Raw genomic sequence first — 18,214 nt, 5'->3', positions numbered from 1 at the left:
TCAATCTTGAAGCTACCTTCGCTGCTGTACCATGTTTCTACTCTATGACGGTGTTGTTTATGCCATGTTATATTTACATGCTATGTTGTTGTATTATAATCGTAAAAAGGATTACTTTCAGTATTTCATTACCAGTAAACTATTTTCTCCCTAAAACGTCCTTAATTTTTTAGGTTCCATTACTTCAGTATTCTATTCCAGAGAGTAGAATATGACTTAATGTAATAGGTGGTGGTGGTGGTGAAAAATATTCATAAACCCATCGATTATCGGGGTTAACTCACCTGACAAATGACATCACAGTATCGGGCAGTTTTACATACACTGCACTGAACAAGCGCCTTTCTAACCCGTCCTAATCTTTGGCAATACAAACACTGAACACCAAGAAATGTGGAAACTTCAATGAACCGCTGAAAATGTCAAACAAATCATAAAAATGATTAAATTATTGTAGCTACACCAGTAGTACCATACTTTTAAAAAAATCAAAACTTTTCTCATTTCCACGAATAAATGCAAAGTAAGTACAAATATACAATAATAAATAATATATGATATGAATAGGAATAATAGTTCATAAATTAGTTTTTCATATACATTATGGAATAAGCCTAAATAATCAGTGTAGCCTAGGCGTAAGACTTGAGTTGGAAATTTCAAGTGGTGAATGTTTATGAAGGGAAAGGAGAAAGAGAGCCAAATCAACCGAAAAGCTCACTTAGAATTGGCATTGAGATATGTTGAGTACAAGTCATGTTAATTTCAACCGGTCAGGCCGCCGCCCTCCAAGACCAATGATACAGCTTCCTCCTCACTTATTTCAAACAACAAATGCTTTAATCCGTTTTTGACCTATTTTCAAAATTAGACTATTTTCTAATTAGAATATTTTTAATTATTGAAAATAGTTCAAAAGCGGATTATTACTTGCAGTTGGTAATGGATAGTGAATTAGATGAGTAGGCTGTGCTTGAATCGTTGTAAATTGCAATACTAACAGTTGAAGAAATATTTTTTTGTGGAAATAATCTACAGTATTAGTATAATATACAAAAAGAAAGAAGGCTTTACACATATCGGATAGGAAATTCACGAATGACGCATTATCACGTCTCAACTACTAGACTGATAAGTAGAACTTGAAATTTTGCATATAGATTCTTAATTTACCGAGGATATAGGTTATAGGCATATTTCAAATTCTTCAAGATTTCAGTTTGTCAAGTTGTTATCTAGACCCTTGCGGGCGGAGCACGGGCTACCTGCTAGTAGACAATAATTACGATAAATTACGTGGGCTAAGAAGAAGAAATGTTGTTGAAATAGTTATTTGTGCAACTAGTGCGCAAAGTGACAGTTTGCTGCACTGAAAGAAACGTTTACGCACGAGCCTTAGGCGAGGGCGGAATGGTTTCTTGAGTGCAGCAGAGGAACTTTGCGCACGTATTTCACAATAAATTTTTCCTACAGTTATCATTGAATATGAAAAATGGTTGATTATGGGTAAAATGATGGCTGAAATCCATCTTTATCTGTATAATGTTGCTATTTATTTTAAACTTGATAATCCAATTGAAAATTAATAATCGATAATTTATTCAAATTAAAAATTAAATTAATCCAATTAATTTTGAAAATTTGAATAATTCTGAGTAAATCTTAATTTCTAAATAATTTTTCAACCAATCAATTTATGAATGAAAAAATATTATTTGAAATAATGAATAATTAATGATATTTAAAATGTATAATTTAATGAGTTCTCATTTTTATTTATTTGAAAATCAGAAAAAATTCAGATAGAACAAATTCGCATTAAAAATACATGCCAACAATGTCAACAGCTGATTGGGATGGCTGCAAGATAATACGCAAAGTATTAAGATTACACAAAGTAATACTTTGCACATTAGAGCGGAAAAGTGATTCTTTGCTGCCTGCAATCAGTGCAGAAACGGTCACTTTCTAAGGTAACTGTAGGAAAAGTATTTTGCAATAAGATACTATCATTTTATTTGGATGAATGAAATACAAATAAGATAATATAAACTATTTAAATTTAATTTTCAGAGTATAATAGAATCTAACCTCAAACCTCATAGTACTGTGTTTATTACGAAACCTGGTGGATAATTTTGGAACTACTTGGGCAATATCCATCTGAATGTTGACATTCAGATTGGCTAAATTTCAAGTGTGCTAAAACAGCTGATCAAAAAACTTTGTATTATTTGAGTTTATTATTCAATAATTAAAACATTTATAATAATATAATCTTATTGTCATTTGAAAGAATAAAAAAGTATAAACTCAACCTCCCACATAATTGAAAATAATCTTTTAGGTTATTTAGACAAATCAGAATAAAAAATAAAAATAATTGGACAATTTCCTGATATTCAGATTACCTCAGATTTGCTGGAGCTATGACCTTCCACTTTTGCTTTCGGAAATGCTTAATAAACAATTATTCTCATATATAATTATATTGTTTATTTTTCTGTGTGGCGAAAAATAGCGTTCGCACCATGGGCAAAAATGTTTTTCCAGCTCTCTTTTCTAGTCCTCGGCCTACGGCTTCGGACTTGAAAACCGATTTCGAGCCGGAAAAGTCTCATTTTCGGCCCTAGGTGCGAAATATACTATTGTCAGCTGGACAGTTCTGATCCCAACTGTGGCTGCATATCTTGTGTTATGAGAATGTAAAGATGGTTGGAAAATTAATATAATTAATAATACGTTTGAATAAATAATTGAAGAGATATGTGAAATAAGTAATGAGAAATTAATACACACTTCAGTATTGTAATCGATCACAAACATCATGACTAGAATAAATCAAATGAATGTGTCAAATAAACTATAATGCATACTAAGGAAATAGTTACTAAGCAAACAATCGAATAGTATGTTCGCTTTATAAGTTTTCTTGAAAAGTTATGAAGCTTTCATGGCTTTTCATTAAAAATAGACAAAGACAATGCAATGGAAGCAATATTGATTGCCACACAAAGTATCAAATTCATTTTACTGAGCATTGATTATTCAAGATAAAAATTAGGCATTCTCAAGCATTCTAACTACCTTGGAAAACGTGCAATGTAACTTGGCTCTAAAAGTTGCCATGCTGGATTAATTTGGTTTTCACCATGTAGAAGGCATGCCGTGCATCTAGGAAACTGTGATAAGTATTAATAAAGTAAGAAAAATAATTCTAATTTTTTTCGAATATTACTTGTCTAGAAATAATGGGATGTTCTAATAAGTAGATTATGTCAGAATAGCAGGGAGAATGTCAATTTCCTGTTGGTATATTACATAATATGGATCTGTAGATTCAATGGGAATTTTAAAAGGTTGCAATATCTTTATCACACAATCGGGAGTTCCACTATTTACTCGCCCAGGGGCGACACTTCACTTACTTCACATAGAGTATAATGCCATGAACAGTACGTTTCAATAAAAGACCTGATTCGAAGAATGAAGGTGACATACGATTTGAAATTGTAAGCATTTGAATGAGAATTTGGCTGTCAAAAGCTCAAAACAATAGATCAGAGTTCTATAACCAAGATAAAAGATTAAAAAATAATCGTTAAAAATGTTTGGATAAAAAAGACAGTTAAAAAACAATATCAAGTTATAAGAAAAAGAGGAAATATTGAGCCAATAGAAAATTGTGATCAGAATGAATAAATCGTATAGAAACAATAGGACAAACCTGGTCTAAAGCATTCACAACAGCGTTTTCGATATCCTGGCATACTTGTAATGTCTGGAGTTCCTGAAAAGGCACGCTGATATTATATGGCACAATCTTCTTCCTACCATGAATTATAGGTGGGAGCGGTGGCTTCCGATTTATAGGTAGAGCTATCTAAAACGACAGTAGATAAAGAGAAACAGATCGAATTACTAAAAGCCCAAATTATGAACTACACTCAAGTGAAAAATGTGCAAAATGCTTGGACGCTGAAAGATATAATTAAAATATCAAGCATATAAAAGAGATCTCAACAAACATTAAAATCAACGAGTTGGAAATAGAAAAAAATCAGTTTACTGTGAAAAAGAAGACCAAACCATAATGATCTAGATCAGTATTTTTATTGGAGCGTTTTGAATTTAAAAATATTTTCTAATTATGTACTGTGCTACGAATGAAACCCCATTAATGACATGATTGCATACTAGAAAGGCTACAACATTCCATCACTCATAATCACTTCACTGATTTGGCAATGACTGTCCACTGATACAAAACCTTGAGGTTTGAGCAGAGAGAACCCGTATTATGGCACGCAAATCACAGTCGGAGGCATTCCCCATATAGGCGACGGCGTTTCAAAATTACTAACAAATGGAGACTCGATCGCATGGTTCCTGACACATGTAACTAAACGACGCGCATGTCATAAGCAGCGACTGCGGCAGTGCAATTTGAAAACGGTACTTACTTAAAAATACGCCTCGTTTTAAATACTCATTCGAATATCATTGAAGAATACTTTTCTGTCTAGCTCAACAAGTAGTGTTGTGCTTGTCTAGTGAAAGTTCATGTGTAAAGGTGCGTACAGACTTTCGCTATGCTCCGCAACCGAACGTCACTCCAGCAGAGCGATTGATGACCGACCGGCGAGCAACAGTGGTTCGACCGGGGAACGCGAGAAGATCTAACATCTTCCGTAACGTTCATGATGGGTGCGTGGGCGGAGCGACTGTGGTTCGATGGTGGTACGAGGGCGGTACGAGGGAGGAGCGTGCTCGGTGCGGGTTGGAAGCGCGAATATGTGTACGCAGCTTTACAGGATCTACAATACCGTACTTACATTGTTGTTACTTGATTCAAACACAATTTCATCAAAATACTCACAACATGGGTGATTTTTGAAAAATGTTTTTATATGGAAAAACATTTAGCGACCTTTTGAATTGAAAGATCTCTGTAAGAGGTACAGGTACAGTATCAAGATAAAACGATACCACAAACTATTTTTGAAAATCATATTCTACTTTGAAATCATCTACTTGATGGAGAAGAGTATTGGAATATTTTGTGGACTTACTTGATTTAGCCGATCTCCTACAGTTGTGTGGGAAGGATGAGCCAATTGCTGTGGAAGATTATGTCTAAGATTTGTATTCACCTCTGCAGAAGATTTTGCGATAGTAGCAGGTGCTGCAAGGAACTGGAATAATAGTTTTCTTCATCAATGAACAGAATTTCAAATTAATCAATAACGAGCTAAAACAACACAAGTAATGAGATTTTTATAAATTTTGCATCATATTTGTTTGTAGAGTATGAGCTCTATGAGTAGGCTCAGTTAAGTCAGTATTTCATCAGCTATATTCTATAGAAAGTAGTGGCAATACAAAGAATCAGCAACGCTGTTCTTCTTTCTATCTTTCTCCACTGCCATTATAACGTGGAACTCACTATAGTACTGGTGCTGTTGTGTAACAGGGTCTATAATAATATTATTTTGATGATGTGAAAAATATTTTTACAATTTTATGTAAAAAATAGGCATTGATCTGTTCAACTCACTTGATTTAGCTGATCTCCTAGAGGTGTATGATGCGGTTTCCCCAATTGCTGTGGAAGATTATGTATCGAATTTGCAGTGATATTTTCAGTTGATGAGTTCCCAGTAGTAGTCGCTTTTCCATCAAACTGAAAATTATTTTTTCCATCAATCACCAATATTCTAAATCAATTGACAATTTTGAGTTGAAAAATATTCATTGTGGTGGAAAGGAAATTTTTTAAATATTAATACGACGTCTAATTAATATAGAGAATTATAGCTGCTAAAATTTATAAAAGTCAAGTCATATCTGAAAACAAAATCCATAATTTATCATTTTTCTTTATCTATATCCATCTATCTACACTATAAAGGAAGGAATTGGCACTAATTTATGCTGATGATCTGAAAATCTTCAAGAGAATTAATACCAGAGATGACTCCTGTTCTTTACAAAAGGACATCAACTACGTTAGTGAATAGTCAAGAAGACACTCCATGCTCATTAATGTGAATAAGACTTTTGTGATGACCTTTTCAAGGAAAACTAATATCACAAGATTCTTGTACAAAGTTACAGATGTTGTGATACAGCATGTTAACAGTAGGCCTATAGTGGATCTTGGAGTTACATTCAACAACAAGCTTCTTTTCAAGACACATCTAGACAACATTGGCAAGACGACGACGGCAGCTGAGCATGATTAGGTGGGTAGGGAGAGACTTCTGATATCGTACCCTACATTGGTAAGAACACTTTCAAATTCACAAGTTTGTAGTTACCTAGAATATGCATAATTCATTTGGAATAAGGAGAGACTATGCACTACCAAGAAGATCAAATCTGATTTGTGGGTAAAATACTGAAATGCCTCCAACCAGATCTACATCAGCTTTCTTACAACATTCAGGAAGCCAGCCATATTGGACACCCTGGAATGGCATAGAACAAAATTTATGCTTTATTTCTGTATGATTGCCTGCATGGACACCTGTAGGTTGGCAATTGAGCAATTGGAATTGTTGTGCTAATGCGCAATTTGAGAAATAATCAGTATCATTCCTATGTGAGAAAATTCTGAAACAACCTTCCAATATTTGTCATTTACAGGCTACCATACTTCTTTGTTTTATTCATTTATTAATTGGATAGAGCAAACAATACAATAGTCAGAAAAGAAAAACAGGCTATTGCCGAAAACTTTTTCTACTTCTAAATTTTGTCTCAAATTGTCCAAATATGTAGGTCATGTAAATAATATTAGGTAACCTATATCGTTACTGTAACTGAATCCTGTTTGTGAGTATGGACCAAGTCCAGGATGGTCAAAGTTTCAACTCATAAAATGTAACTTATGGTAATATCTAAACAATCAAAAATATTTTTTTTAAACTAATTATATGTATGGGCGACGCAAGTTTTTTTCTTAGAATCAAAATAAAACATAGCGGATAACCTGCAGATTGTTTGCTTTCATCTGTACAGTCACTGTCAAAAGTGAAGATATTATATTTCTGGCAAACTGACAACATTGCAAAGCTAGAAAGAGATTGTGCTATCTGTTTTGTCGAATGATAGAAAAAGTAGCAGCACTATTGTCAATCAAATACTGCAATAATTATAACGTGGACCTCACTATAAAGAGATGTATTGCAATTGGTAACTTGCAAAATGGGAAATGGGATACATTTTTTGAAGCCTCTGATTTGTTAAAAAAAAATGTAATTCGTAAGTGAGCAGAATTGAAAAAAAAACATTTTTTTTTTACTATTGAAAAGAGCACTTTCATACTCTGGATATTACTTTTGACAGTTGCAATACACGAAGGCTGAAGCTATTCTATAATACATAAAATTTGCTTAAGCATAGGTCTACTCATTTAGTCACTAGGCGCCATGTGATGGAATAGGTTGGTATAAGGAGTGACATGAAAACTTCTATTGGGTAAATTACTTATTTGTATGTTTCTATGAACAAATAAATTGGCATATTTATTCATATTGATGGTCTGAAGACATGTTCGAAAGCATTACTACAAAGCATCACTACTAGATACATTAATAAAAAATGAATAGAAATTCTGTGGTAATCTACTTAAACTTAAATTGAAAGTTACATCAAAATCAGATTATCTATTACAATATTCAATCACAATCAAATATATTGATCAAGATCAAGATCTGAAATTGATTAACGTCGATATCTAAGATTGGTGGGGGATCTACTGAAGATTGCTTCTTTACATTTTTATGTAGTCACTGCTTAAAAGGCCAAAATCAAACATTCGTGGAAAATATAGTTATTGTCTTTGTTTAGTGATGGACAAGGATACCAAACCATTGTTACAGATTATGTAAATCTAAATTTTATTCTCTAAAACATGAATCTCCACAATCATTACTATAGCCTCTACAACTTGATGTAAGGGAAAAGAACATGGAAATTGAGACACAGAAATAATAATGTTACTTACCAGGTTTTCTAATCTTATAACTTTTCTTTCAAAATTCACAGCTGCAGGATGAAATATTAAATTTTTGGCTTTCAAGACTGAATCTCCATGAACCAGGTTTGTTGGAGGAGGTTTACAGAGGGATATCTTTTTATCCTTAGGATTGAATAGAACAGTAGGTAGAACTTTTGAGGTAGTATTGTTTGTGGTTGTTGAAGCTGGCAATTTGATAAACATTTTTGAAGTCACATTATTTGCAGTTGGAGAAACACCTGATGTTGGTGCAGCACTTCCAGAAGCTTGAGCCATATTTGCTGATTCCTGCAGTACTATATTCTTGGATGGAATCACATTTTCCAAAGGTTTTGATGGAGGCATATCATTTGTAGCTTCGGACTGATCCACATTTTTCGGCAGATGTTCTACTCCACTTGAATCTTGTACCTTATTTTGCATGACTGAGGTTTCCTGTGAGTTTGCAAACATTTGTAAATTGGAAGGTTGAGGCACTGAAGGTTTCTGTGGATTTGTTTCAATTGCACATGCCAACAATGGGTTTCTTAATTCTATGGTAGATGGATGAGGGCTATTTAGGGTACCTGATGAAGATTTCTGTGGATTTGTACTGTTTGAAGCTTCAGGCTCAATTGGGTTTACTGATTTTTGTTGAATTGAGTTTTTTGAAGCTTCAGGCCTATTTAGGATAAGTGATGATTGTTTTAGAAAACCAGTCTGTTTAGCTTGATTTGGTTTTGCTGTTTTTCCAATCAAATTGGAAGTTTCTGAGTCACTAGTATTTGCTGTTTTTTCAACAGTTATGGTTGTAGCATTATGTTCATTCAAGTATGCTGTCGATGTGTTAGCTTGATGTAAAACATGAGTAGATCCAGTTGTTTCTGATTCTGAATATCCATTTGGGTCTTCTGAAGTATTAAAATTCAAGCTGGGATCATCAACTCCTTGCAAACTCCTTACTTCAACAATAATTGGAAGTAAATCAGATGTGTCAACCTTTTCTGCTGTTTTCTTGTATTCCTTGTTGGAGGTTGCATTTGGTTGCAAATCGTCATTGACAGCAATAGACTGACTGGGATCTGAGTTTCTTTTGATATTGGCAGAGGACTGGAGAGATGTCAAATCACTTTTCTTGGACGCATGTGCAACCACACTGGGCTTAGATGAAACCTGTCCTACTTGCTTTTTCATAATTTGAACCAAAGATGATGGTGGTTTTGATGGCACACATCTAGGGATCAAATCCAATTTGTGTTTATCCTTTGTTTTCAATGGTAGTGCATCAATAAGTTGTATTTCTCGTCTTCCTGAACTATTTACACCTACTTTGAAGTTTGCAAGGCCAACATTCGAATTATTCCTCTCTGTCAAGGAGTTATTTTGTGATGGTTCTGCTAGCGATTTGGATCCAGCTATTGGAATAATGTTTGCAGCATTATTACTCGAGATTGAGTCCTTCAATATTGAAAATGTTATTGGAGTAGTGATTTCTGTTGATTTCTTCATGGGTTTACCCAATGATGAATCTGAAATTATTGAGTTTGGTACAGGGTTATCAAAAATTGATGGTTTTTCCATTGTTGAACCTGATACTGGCCTGATAGCATTTTCTGCGAAGTTATAACTCGATTGTGTTATTGGTTTATTCAAAGATGAATCCAATGATGCAAAAAGGTTGTCTGCAAAGGTATCACTATATTGACCTGAAGACTTGGTATTTGTGTTATTTAAAGAATGACTACTGAAGTTCATTTCTTCTTTGTCTGCGGCATTTGGTTCTGGAGCATTAAGCTTACTCTGTTCTGCAAATTCCAGTCTGTTTTGAAGTGAAACAAAATGCTTCAAGCATTTTTTCAGAAATTGTGACAATGCTAACCTCTCAATGCACTTCTGAATATATCCACTATATTTGGTCAGATTATAATTTTTCAAAAGATAGTATTTTTCAATTGGTGACTTCATAGTTTTAGCTGCTATTGCAATTGCTATATCAAATATTTCATCAGGCAGTTTCACTAACAACTGGAGATCTCTTACAAGAGATACATCAGATTCCTTCAAAGATTTGTCTAATTTATTTACATGTAGTAGATCGCTTACAACTTTTTGCATTTGTTTGAAAACAATTTCCAATTCATTGTTATAGAGGAAGTGTTCTAATATTTTCACATACACAAATAAGAAAAATTTTTTCTCACATAAATTACCTCCATCAGTCTTTTTTAACAATCGAATCAATAGTGAAACAAAAGTTAAAGCTCGAACATTTATGGAATGATTGTTTTGTTTAATAAGTTTATTATATGATAACCTTTCATTCTCATTGTTTTTCATTTGGTTAATATTTGCCTGTTTCTGGGCCATATCAGAAAGTGCACCCTTTATCTCATTATACATTTGCTGTATTTTTGCCAAATCCAGTTCCAGCTCTGCAACATTTGTATGTTCAGTTACAAAATTCATTGTGAAAGAAGTATGAATGGATTCTAGTGTCTCACTTTCAACTGTTGATTCATCCGAATGGGAGCTTCTTGAATTGTTCTTTTGTGATTCAGTGACAGCAGAATTAGACTCAGGCAATGAATTTTCCACCCACATTTTACTGCTTGTTGAATTGATATTTGGAGAACTGCTTGAATTATCTATTGACATGTTCATATAGGATACTGATGTAACTGGGTTCAAAGTGTTGGCAGTCGGCAAATCTTTTTGAACAAGACCTATATTGACTGGATTCACTACTTTGGAGTTAGCACTTGTTGAAGGATTAATTCTTGGTGGTAATTGCGGCCCTTTCACTGTTGATTTGAGTGATGAATGCGTTTTGTCCATGCTTTTAATTATTTCATCAAGTACAGTATTTACAGAATTTTGAGTTTGTTGTACAGTTGGATTGGCTGGGTTGATTAAATTGATTTTTGTGGATGTTTTAAGACTTGATGCACTCGTGCCAATTGTTAATGTCCTATTATTATTGTCCAAATTCATGTCCACAACTTTTGTCATTCCACTACAAACCTGATAGCATTCCTCACTTGAGTTTACTTTCATTTGGTTGGTACTGCTGTTTGAGCAGGACTGATTAGGTAATTTAACAGTAGTCCCATTGGGTTCCAATTGATTCTTAGTAACATCTGAAAGGCCCATCTGAAGGTAAATAGAAATATTATTATTTCCAACTGTAACATTACATGGACCTGAACTTGGTGAGGAATTAACATTAAAGGTAACATTGGCGGGTTGATTGACACATGAACTTGAAGTGTAAGAGTTCTGTGTAGCAATATCAGCATTTACACAACTCAGTGCATTCTCTGGCATAAATCCTGTAGGAGCATTGATTCCCAGGGAGACTGGGTCTTTAACTTTTATCATGCCAATAAATCGTTCTTTCTCTTTTCTTGCAACTTCAAAAGATGGATTTGGAGAGTTGACATTGCCTCCAGTACTACTAGGGACAGGCCAATTCTTGGTAATGTCTCTATATGAATCGCGAATAGATTGAGTAAGGTTTGAATCTGCTTCAGATTGTACAGTTGGATATTTGTCAAGTTTATCATTTTCCCGTGTCAAATGTTCCTTATTCTGCACTGATCCATTATTATCATGTGAGTTTCTACTACTAAACCTATTCTCTGACTCAGCTGTAGGATTTGCATCAGAGTTCAACATCAAATTGGCCCCATCATCAATGATTGCTTTTGATCTCAAGACACTATTCTCATCTGATTCTATTTTTTTTATTTCCATGGCTTGTTCTGTATGGGGATTTTGAGATTCCTTTCTACAAGCTGAATCCTTGGCTGGCGAGCTAGGAATGATATCTGAAGTTGACAAATGGATTGAGGATTCGTGTTTTCTCTTTGGAGTGTTGGATATAACATCCATCTTTGAACTGAGTGTTTCTTTCAATTGAGCAATATGTTTATTGTCACCTTTGGATTTTGAAGAGCAGGGTATGTCAGATGAGCTCACCACTATCCTTTTCGTTTTTTCTTCTTGCCTTTCAGTGAGTATGTAGCTACTTTTTCTTTTTGTTGATTTCAATGGATAAGTTTCTTCTTGCCTTTCAGTGGATATAGGATTACTTTTTCTTTTTAATGCTTTGGATCTTTTATCATCAAGTGAATTATTTGATTTCCCTTTCAGACAACCAAGAGAGTTTGCTACATTTCTCTTTCTTGTATTACAAGGTGGACTCCTGCATTCTTCAAATATCTTATCTTTTAATAAGTTATTGCTATTTCTATTGGGAGTGCTGTGAGAGGCAGTATATGAATCATATATTGCCCTCTGTGACTTTTCTCCTTCCAACCTCTCAACAGAATTGATACCACTATCAATTATCTTTGAAGATTTTGATGAATCTGCAGATGATCTATCACTATTCTGCTGCACTTCTTCAACCGCCTTGGAGGAAATGGCTCTTTTTCTCACTTTTTTCCTGAAATAGAATGAAAGAAAAATATTATCAAACTGCCTATTTTAAAGGTAGGTAAAATTTTTTCTAGGCAGAAACCAGTAGCTGCTGACCACCTGTTACATAATATGCATAATAAATACAGTAGTGCATAATGAAATACTGTAAGGGCTGTTTGCACAGAATCAATTTAAACTGGATTAAATCCATAAAGTCTTGTTCGTTATAATGTGGTTCATTTCTAGTTTAAGCCACCAGCTGATTGAATTGCGTTTAAGCTTTGACTGTGCAAACGGCCCTTAGGGTCCATTGGCCATATGAGGGCCCAACGTTTCAACTAATCATTATGAAGATTAATATTAACTTTCCAGTGGGGGATACTCTTATTGATCTGCAAATTTGAAAATCAAAGTACTTTTTTTGAAACTTTTAATCACATGTGAATAGAGTTGTATTAAAGTTTTAAAAGAAAGGTACTTTAATTTTTTAATTTCTAGATGAAGATTAAGGTCCATGTTAAACGAACGCTAATGCCGTAGCGTTTTTAGCATTGCATTAAATGGTACTTCCATAGTGTGTGCCAAAAATGCTGTGTATAACTTGGTTATATATCTATTTCTGGGTGCTCCAATAGAGTTTGTGCTGGATTCACTGCTGTCATGCAATGAGGTAGAAAGATTTATAGAGTGATTTAATAGTATTGCTGAGTGGTACCAATAATATAAAGTCCACCTTTCAATGGGAGGACAAAGTTTATGGTCAAAAATAGAACAAAATGTCAGGTCTCTCTTTGAACAAACTAATATCATTCTATGCACTCTCCTTTACAGACATGACCTCCCGAAATTATCAATTGTTCATAAATGGATCTGAAAATTTAACAATACAATTTTAAGAATGAGGAAGAGATTGAATTTGATTGTAGTTGATTTGTCTGAACTGCCAAGAAGCTGTCATATGGCACATGGCCTCCACTTTAATCATAGAGGTAAGAGGACGGTTTAAAAAAAAATACTATCTTTACTAAAAAATGCAGGCATGAATAAATATATGTGAAAAGTAACAAAGATTCCTGAGATGAATTGCGTTGATGTTATTTCAGAGACACCCCGCCGGGAGCTCTGTGAGAGGGAAGGCTCTAACAAGGCCGCTGAGAGGTCACCAACATACCCATCATATAACATTTAAATGCTGTCAATGACAGAGATAATCTACTAACTTGTTGCTTGTTGGAGCTTCAACAATCAGTCTCTAAATCCACACTAACCTGTTGAACATATGACTAATGGTATTGATTCTTCTTTCAATCAGGAAATACCAATTGTGTTTGTGAGCACTGGCTTACTGAACCAGAATATTGCAATTTTACAGTAGCCTCAGTTGTCTTAATCTGGCTTCTTTCTTTTGTCGCAGAACTAGTTTCGGAGGAGTTGCTGTTCATGTGAAAAGGACTTTTGACAGTTCTGTGTTAGATTTGAGCGATTTCTGTGAAGAGATGGAGGGTGATTTTGCTGGCGTTATGATCCCTGAACTGTCTTTGATTGTTGTGTCCATGTACCGATCCCCAAGTTGAAGTTTCAGAAGATTTATTGACTGGCTTGAGCAGTTTCTGGGCTACCTGGGCACACTTAATCTATCTATTCTGATAGGCACAGATCACAACATGGATCTCATCCAACAGACCAGTAATACTCATGAGTTTCTCAACCTGTTGCATAGTTTCAATCTCTTTCCTAGTGTAATAGAGCCAACAAGAGGCTGTGCTTGCCTGGATTTCTTTCTTACACACATTGATTGCTGGGATTATGATATTAATGTTAGCAGGGATCAGATCTTTGACCACAATCATGTAATCCTGAGACTGAGAGTATTTCAAACAAAAATAACAGTCACAGTAATGTGAGGAATGTAAGTTTTAGATTCTTCATTGATTGTTAGCTATATTCTATCAAATTCTTGGAATCACAGATTGGAGGTTGGCAGAATGAAATACTGCAACTTCCAGCCAATGATGCATTCTCTTTTTTTCTTTAATGGATTCCTGCAACTTGTTTTTTCCAGTTGGAAGTAAAGTGGTGTCCAACTCTAAAAATGATCAAGTCAAACTGAAACTTGGGAATTGATACACTGCAGAATTGGCTCAGCTCATGTAGTATATGTTGGTAAGTGACATCTGTAAGTATAGACCTCATTTTCATCCTATTTCGGCTGAGACAAGAAGGCATTACAGACAGAAGTTGAGAAATGCCAAACAGGAGGCACTTGGATTGTTTGTGGCTGATTCTGCAAATCCCTGTAAGGCTGCTTGGGACTTGATTAATGGAAGAAGGCCTCGGTCCTCTCTCCCCTCCACTGATTTTACAAAAGCTCAGGATTTTAATTAGTTTTTTTTTGAGCTCAGTTGATAATCTTGTGAATGATGTCATGGGTCCCACTGAATGGCACAGTGAAAGAGTGTTCCCTCAGGACAATCAATCATTTCAGTGGAGACAGGTGGGTGTGAAGGATGTTCTGAGAATAGTTGCAAATTTGATGTATTATTTCTACATTGTGATTTTTATCTCATACCCTTTTTGATGTTATTATTCCCAATGATATCAATGCCTTGATTTTCTTCTTTCTATGTAAAAATGATGTAAGCTTTCTTAAATTCTTTCACATGCTTATTATAGTCACAAACTTTTGACTCAAAGTTTTCACAAAGTCAATGCATCTTCAGTAATATCATGCATGTGAATGGAGTCCCAAGTTTCTTCCAAAAGCAGTGATCAAAACTTGACTTTAGTCAAGATAGTCAAGAGTCAATAGTAAACAGAAATCATAGTCAAGATATATTTAATGGAGCATGGTGAAACCAAGATATTTAATTACTCCATCAAGCTATTGTTTACACTATAATAGGTGCTTAATTATACTGTATCTCAAGTTACAGTATAATACCTATAGTTCTTAATGCACTGTAACTATATGTACAATAACTAATACAAGAGATAATACATTGTTTTTTCATCTCTTTTCTGTATAGGGCTACTTTTATAGAAATAGAAAGAAAAATAAAATCTTAGTACCCTTTTTGAAATATTTAATCACAACATGTTTCAGACATTGATGCCATTTTCAAGTGATATGAAGTGAATAAATAAATACGGTTAGAAGATTCTTATTTTCATCATATGTTAGTGTATTCATATTGTAATATTACAATACTTTGACACTTTTAGAATTTCAAATTGTGCGCTGTTAATGTAGATCGATTTTAATCGAACACAAAATATCGAACATCGATCTTTTCTTCAAACATCAATATTCGATATCCATTCATTAATTATTTGGAAAAGATCCATTTTGGTTTAATAAATTATTAAAATACATTTGATAAATATAAATTTATCATCAAATCTTAAAATTATATACAGCAATGGCTTAGAACTAACCTAAATTAATTAAACTCTTAAATATGTGTTTTATTTGGTGCAGTTGGCAATGCAAAACTGATTGTTTTGCATATCCGTTTTCCGTTTTGGGACTTGCTTTTTCTTCTGCCATGGGCTGGTCTCTTGAAATGTGCTCGTTGCAATGTTCTTTGATAAATTTATTTTAAAGTTTTATTTCTGCCAACTTCTTGAAACTTATATTAATTTTGTAGTAGATGTAAACTCAGTGAAAGCAAAATATGCTATGAGTTCTTGTTTTTCTCTTGGTAATTTTTCTGTAATTCCTAATTTATAAGATGTCTTTCAACCTAACCTCCCAAGCACATGGTATGATTTTTCATGCATTAACAATAATTCTGGATTTTTGGTATGGTGTTTCTTTATTATTAGTATTATAAGATTTTAGTGTTTGTCATGTTCGAGCTCTGTAATATGTTTGAAGTATTGCCTATTACATATTTCTCAGTTAGCCAAAATGCTTTCAAGTTATTATATTTTCCCTTCTCATATTAGAATTAGTTATGTTAGGATAAATTTATACAGGGCTACCCATGATTTATATAAAAGGAAACCGATGTCTTATCTAACAGAAGTTTTGGCCCAACTGTCCAGTACAGTTTGATCACTGAAACACCCCAATATGATTTGATGAACTAAAACTATGAATTGTGGTTTTAAATTCGCATGATTCTATCAAAAATGGGGTTATCGGTGTCTATTTGGATTAAGTTTATTATTTTATCTCTGTTTAATTTTGCTGCTTTATAAATATGAAATTCTTCTTTTAACATTCAGTTTACCACTTTTATTACCATAATTTAGTATTTTCATATTGGAATTTATATCTGTAAAATTATGGCCTGAATCTATCAAGTGTTCAGAAAATGCCAACTTTTGTGTATAATTTTTACTTTCCTTGCCCTATTACCATGGGTAAGGAGAGTATTGCTTTCCAAAAAAAATTAAGGCAATTATTTCCCAATTTCTATATGTTTCAAGGTCCCCTGAGACAAAAAAGTGTGTTTTGGGTATTGGGTCTGTGCGTGTGTGTGTGTGTGTGTGTGTGTGTGTGTGTGTGTGTGGTGTGTGTGTGTGTGTGTGTGTGTGTGTGTATGAGTGTATGTGCGTCTGTGTACACAATATCTCATCTCCCAATTAACAGAATGACTTGAAATTTGGAACTCAAGGTCCTTACACTATGAGGATCCAACACAAACAATTTTGATCAAATGCAAAACAAATCAAAAACAGGGTTTTTTTGCGATTTTCTCAAAAACAGCTCCAACGATTTTGATCAAATTTATACCTAAAATAGTCATTGATAAGCTCTATCAACTGTCACAAGTCCCATATCTGTAAAAATTTTAGGAGCTCTGCCCCATCAATGCAAAGTTTGATTTTCAATTCCCAATTATCAGGCTTCAGATATAATTCAAACAAAAAAAAAATTAAGTGGAAAAGATTGAGCATGAAAATCTCTACAATTAACGCTCAGTAGCATTTTCACCTAAGATTGAAAATAAGCTCAAAATTCGAGAAAATGTGATTATTCAATTGTAAACTGTTGGCTAATGTTGATTCTATTAAATCATTCACTATGAAGAGATAGCAGACTTCGTGTGTCTTCAATGCTATTGTCCTGTCACCAGCTGGCTCAGATCTTAGAATTAGTGGACTTGAGATGCACGTGAACACTAGCATCAGGTGATCAATTTTCATAATGGCAAGGAAAGTTGTGTAAGTGTGCCACACAAGATTTTCAGATTTTAGTGCTTGGATATGTTCTATAAACCTGATATGGAAATTTCTACCTGTTTGTCCAATATAGAAATTGTTGCAATCACTACATATAAGTTCATAGATTCCAGATTTTTTAAACTTATCTTGCAGTACATTTAAATTTGATTTCTTTTTTATCAGTTCGAATGTATTTTTTGTTGTCCTATAGCCTAAAATGAATTTATTTTTTGTAAAGGTTTTTCTTATAGCTTTATTAAATATTGTGTTATATGGAACACAAATATATTCTTTATTTCCTACATTTCCTTGATTATTTTGAGTTCTATTCTTTATTACTTTTTCTTTTCGTTTGTAAAACATTCTATCAATAGTTTTGGTATTATATCCATTTGTTATTGCCATAACTTTATTATTTTCTTCTCTTTTTTTTAATTATCTTTTGACATGGGAATATTTATTAGCCTGTATATCATTGAATTGAAAGTTGAGATTTTTTGTTGCCAAGGATGATTTGAGTCTCTAGGAATTATACAATCTGTATGTGTACAGTTTAAATGTACAGCAAGATGAGTTTAAAAAATCTGGAATCTATGAACTTAAATGTAGTGATTGTGA

At 33.8% G+C, this 18,214-nt stretch overlaps 1 protein-coding gene across 3 annotated transcripts in view; it reads right to left on the bottom strand.

Moving 5' to 3' along the window:
* Nucleotides 1-18,214, bottom strand: part of LOC111056368 — a 52,346-nt gene that overhangs the window by 1,525 nt on the left and 32,607 nt on the right. The window contains exons 3-7 of one of the 3 annotated variants that reach the window (XM_022343741.2): nucleotides 8,012-12,449; nucleotides 5,558-5,683; nucleotides 5,073-5,195; nucleotides 3,728-3,790; nucleotides 285-413 (exon numbers count right to left, since the gene is read on the bottom strand). In XM_022343741.2, the coding sequence (XP_022199433.2) occupies nucleotides 285-413; nucleotides 3,728-3,790; nucleotides 5,073-5,195; nucleotides 5,558-5,683; nucleotides 8,012-12,449 (4,879 nt within the window). Of the gene's footprint in view, nucleotides 1-284; nucleotides 414-3,727; nucleotides 3,884-5,072; nucleotides 5,196-5,557; nucleotides 5,684-8,011; nucleotides 12,450-18,214 lie in introns of all 3 variants that reach the window. The other 2 variants (XM_022343734.2, XM_022343749.2) reach the window with 2 other exon arrangements.

This window comes from Nilaparvata lugens, chromosome 10, assembly GCF_014356525.2.
Source record: "Nilaparvata lugens isolate BPH chromosome 10, ASM1435652v1, whole genome shotgun sequence".
Lineage (NCBI taxonomy): Eukaryota > Metazoa > Arthropoda > Insecta > Hemiptera > Delphacidae > Nilaparvata > Nilaparvata lugens.
Note: the sequence above shows the minus strand (reverse complement) of the source record. Positions and strands in the feature narration are given on the sequence as shown.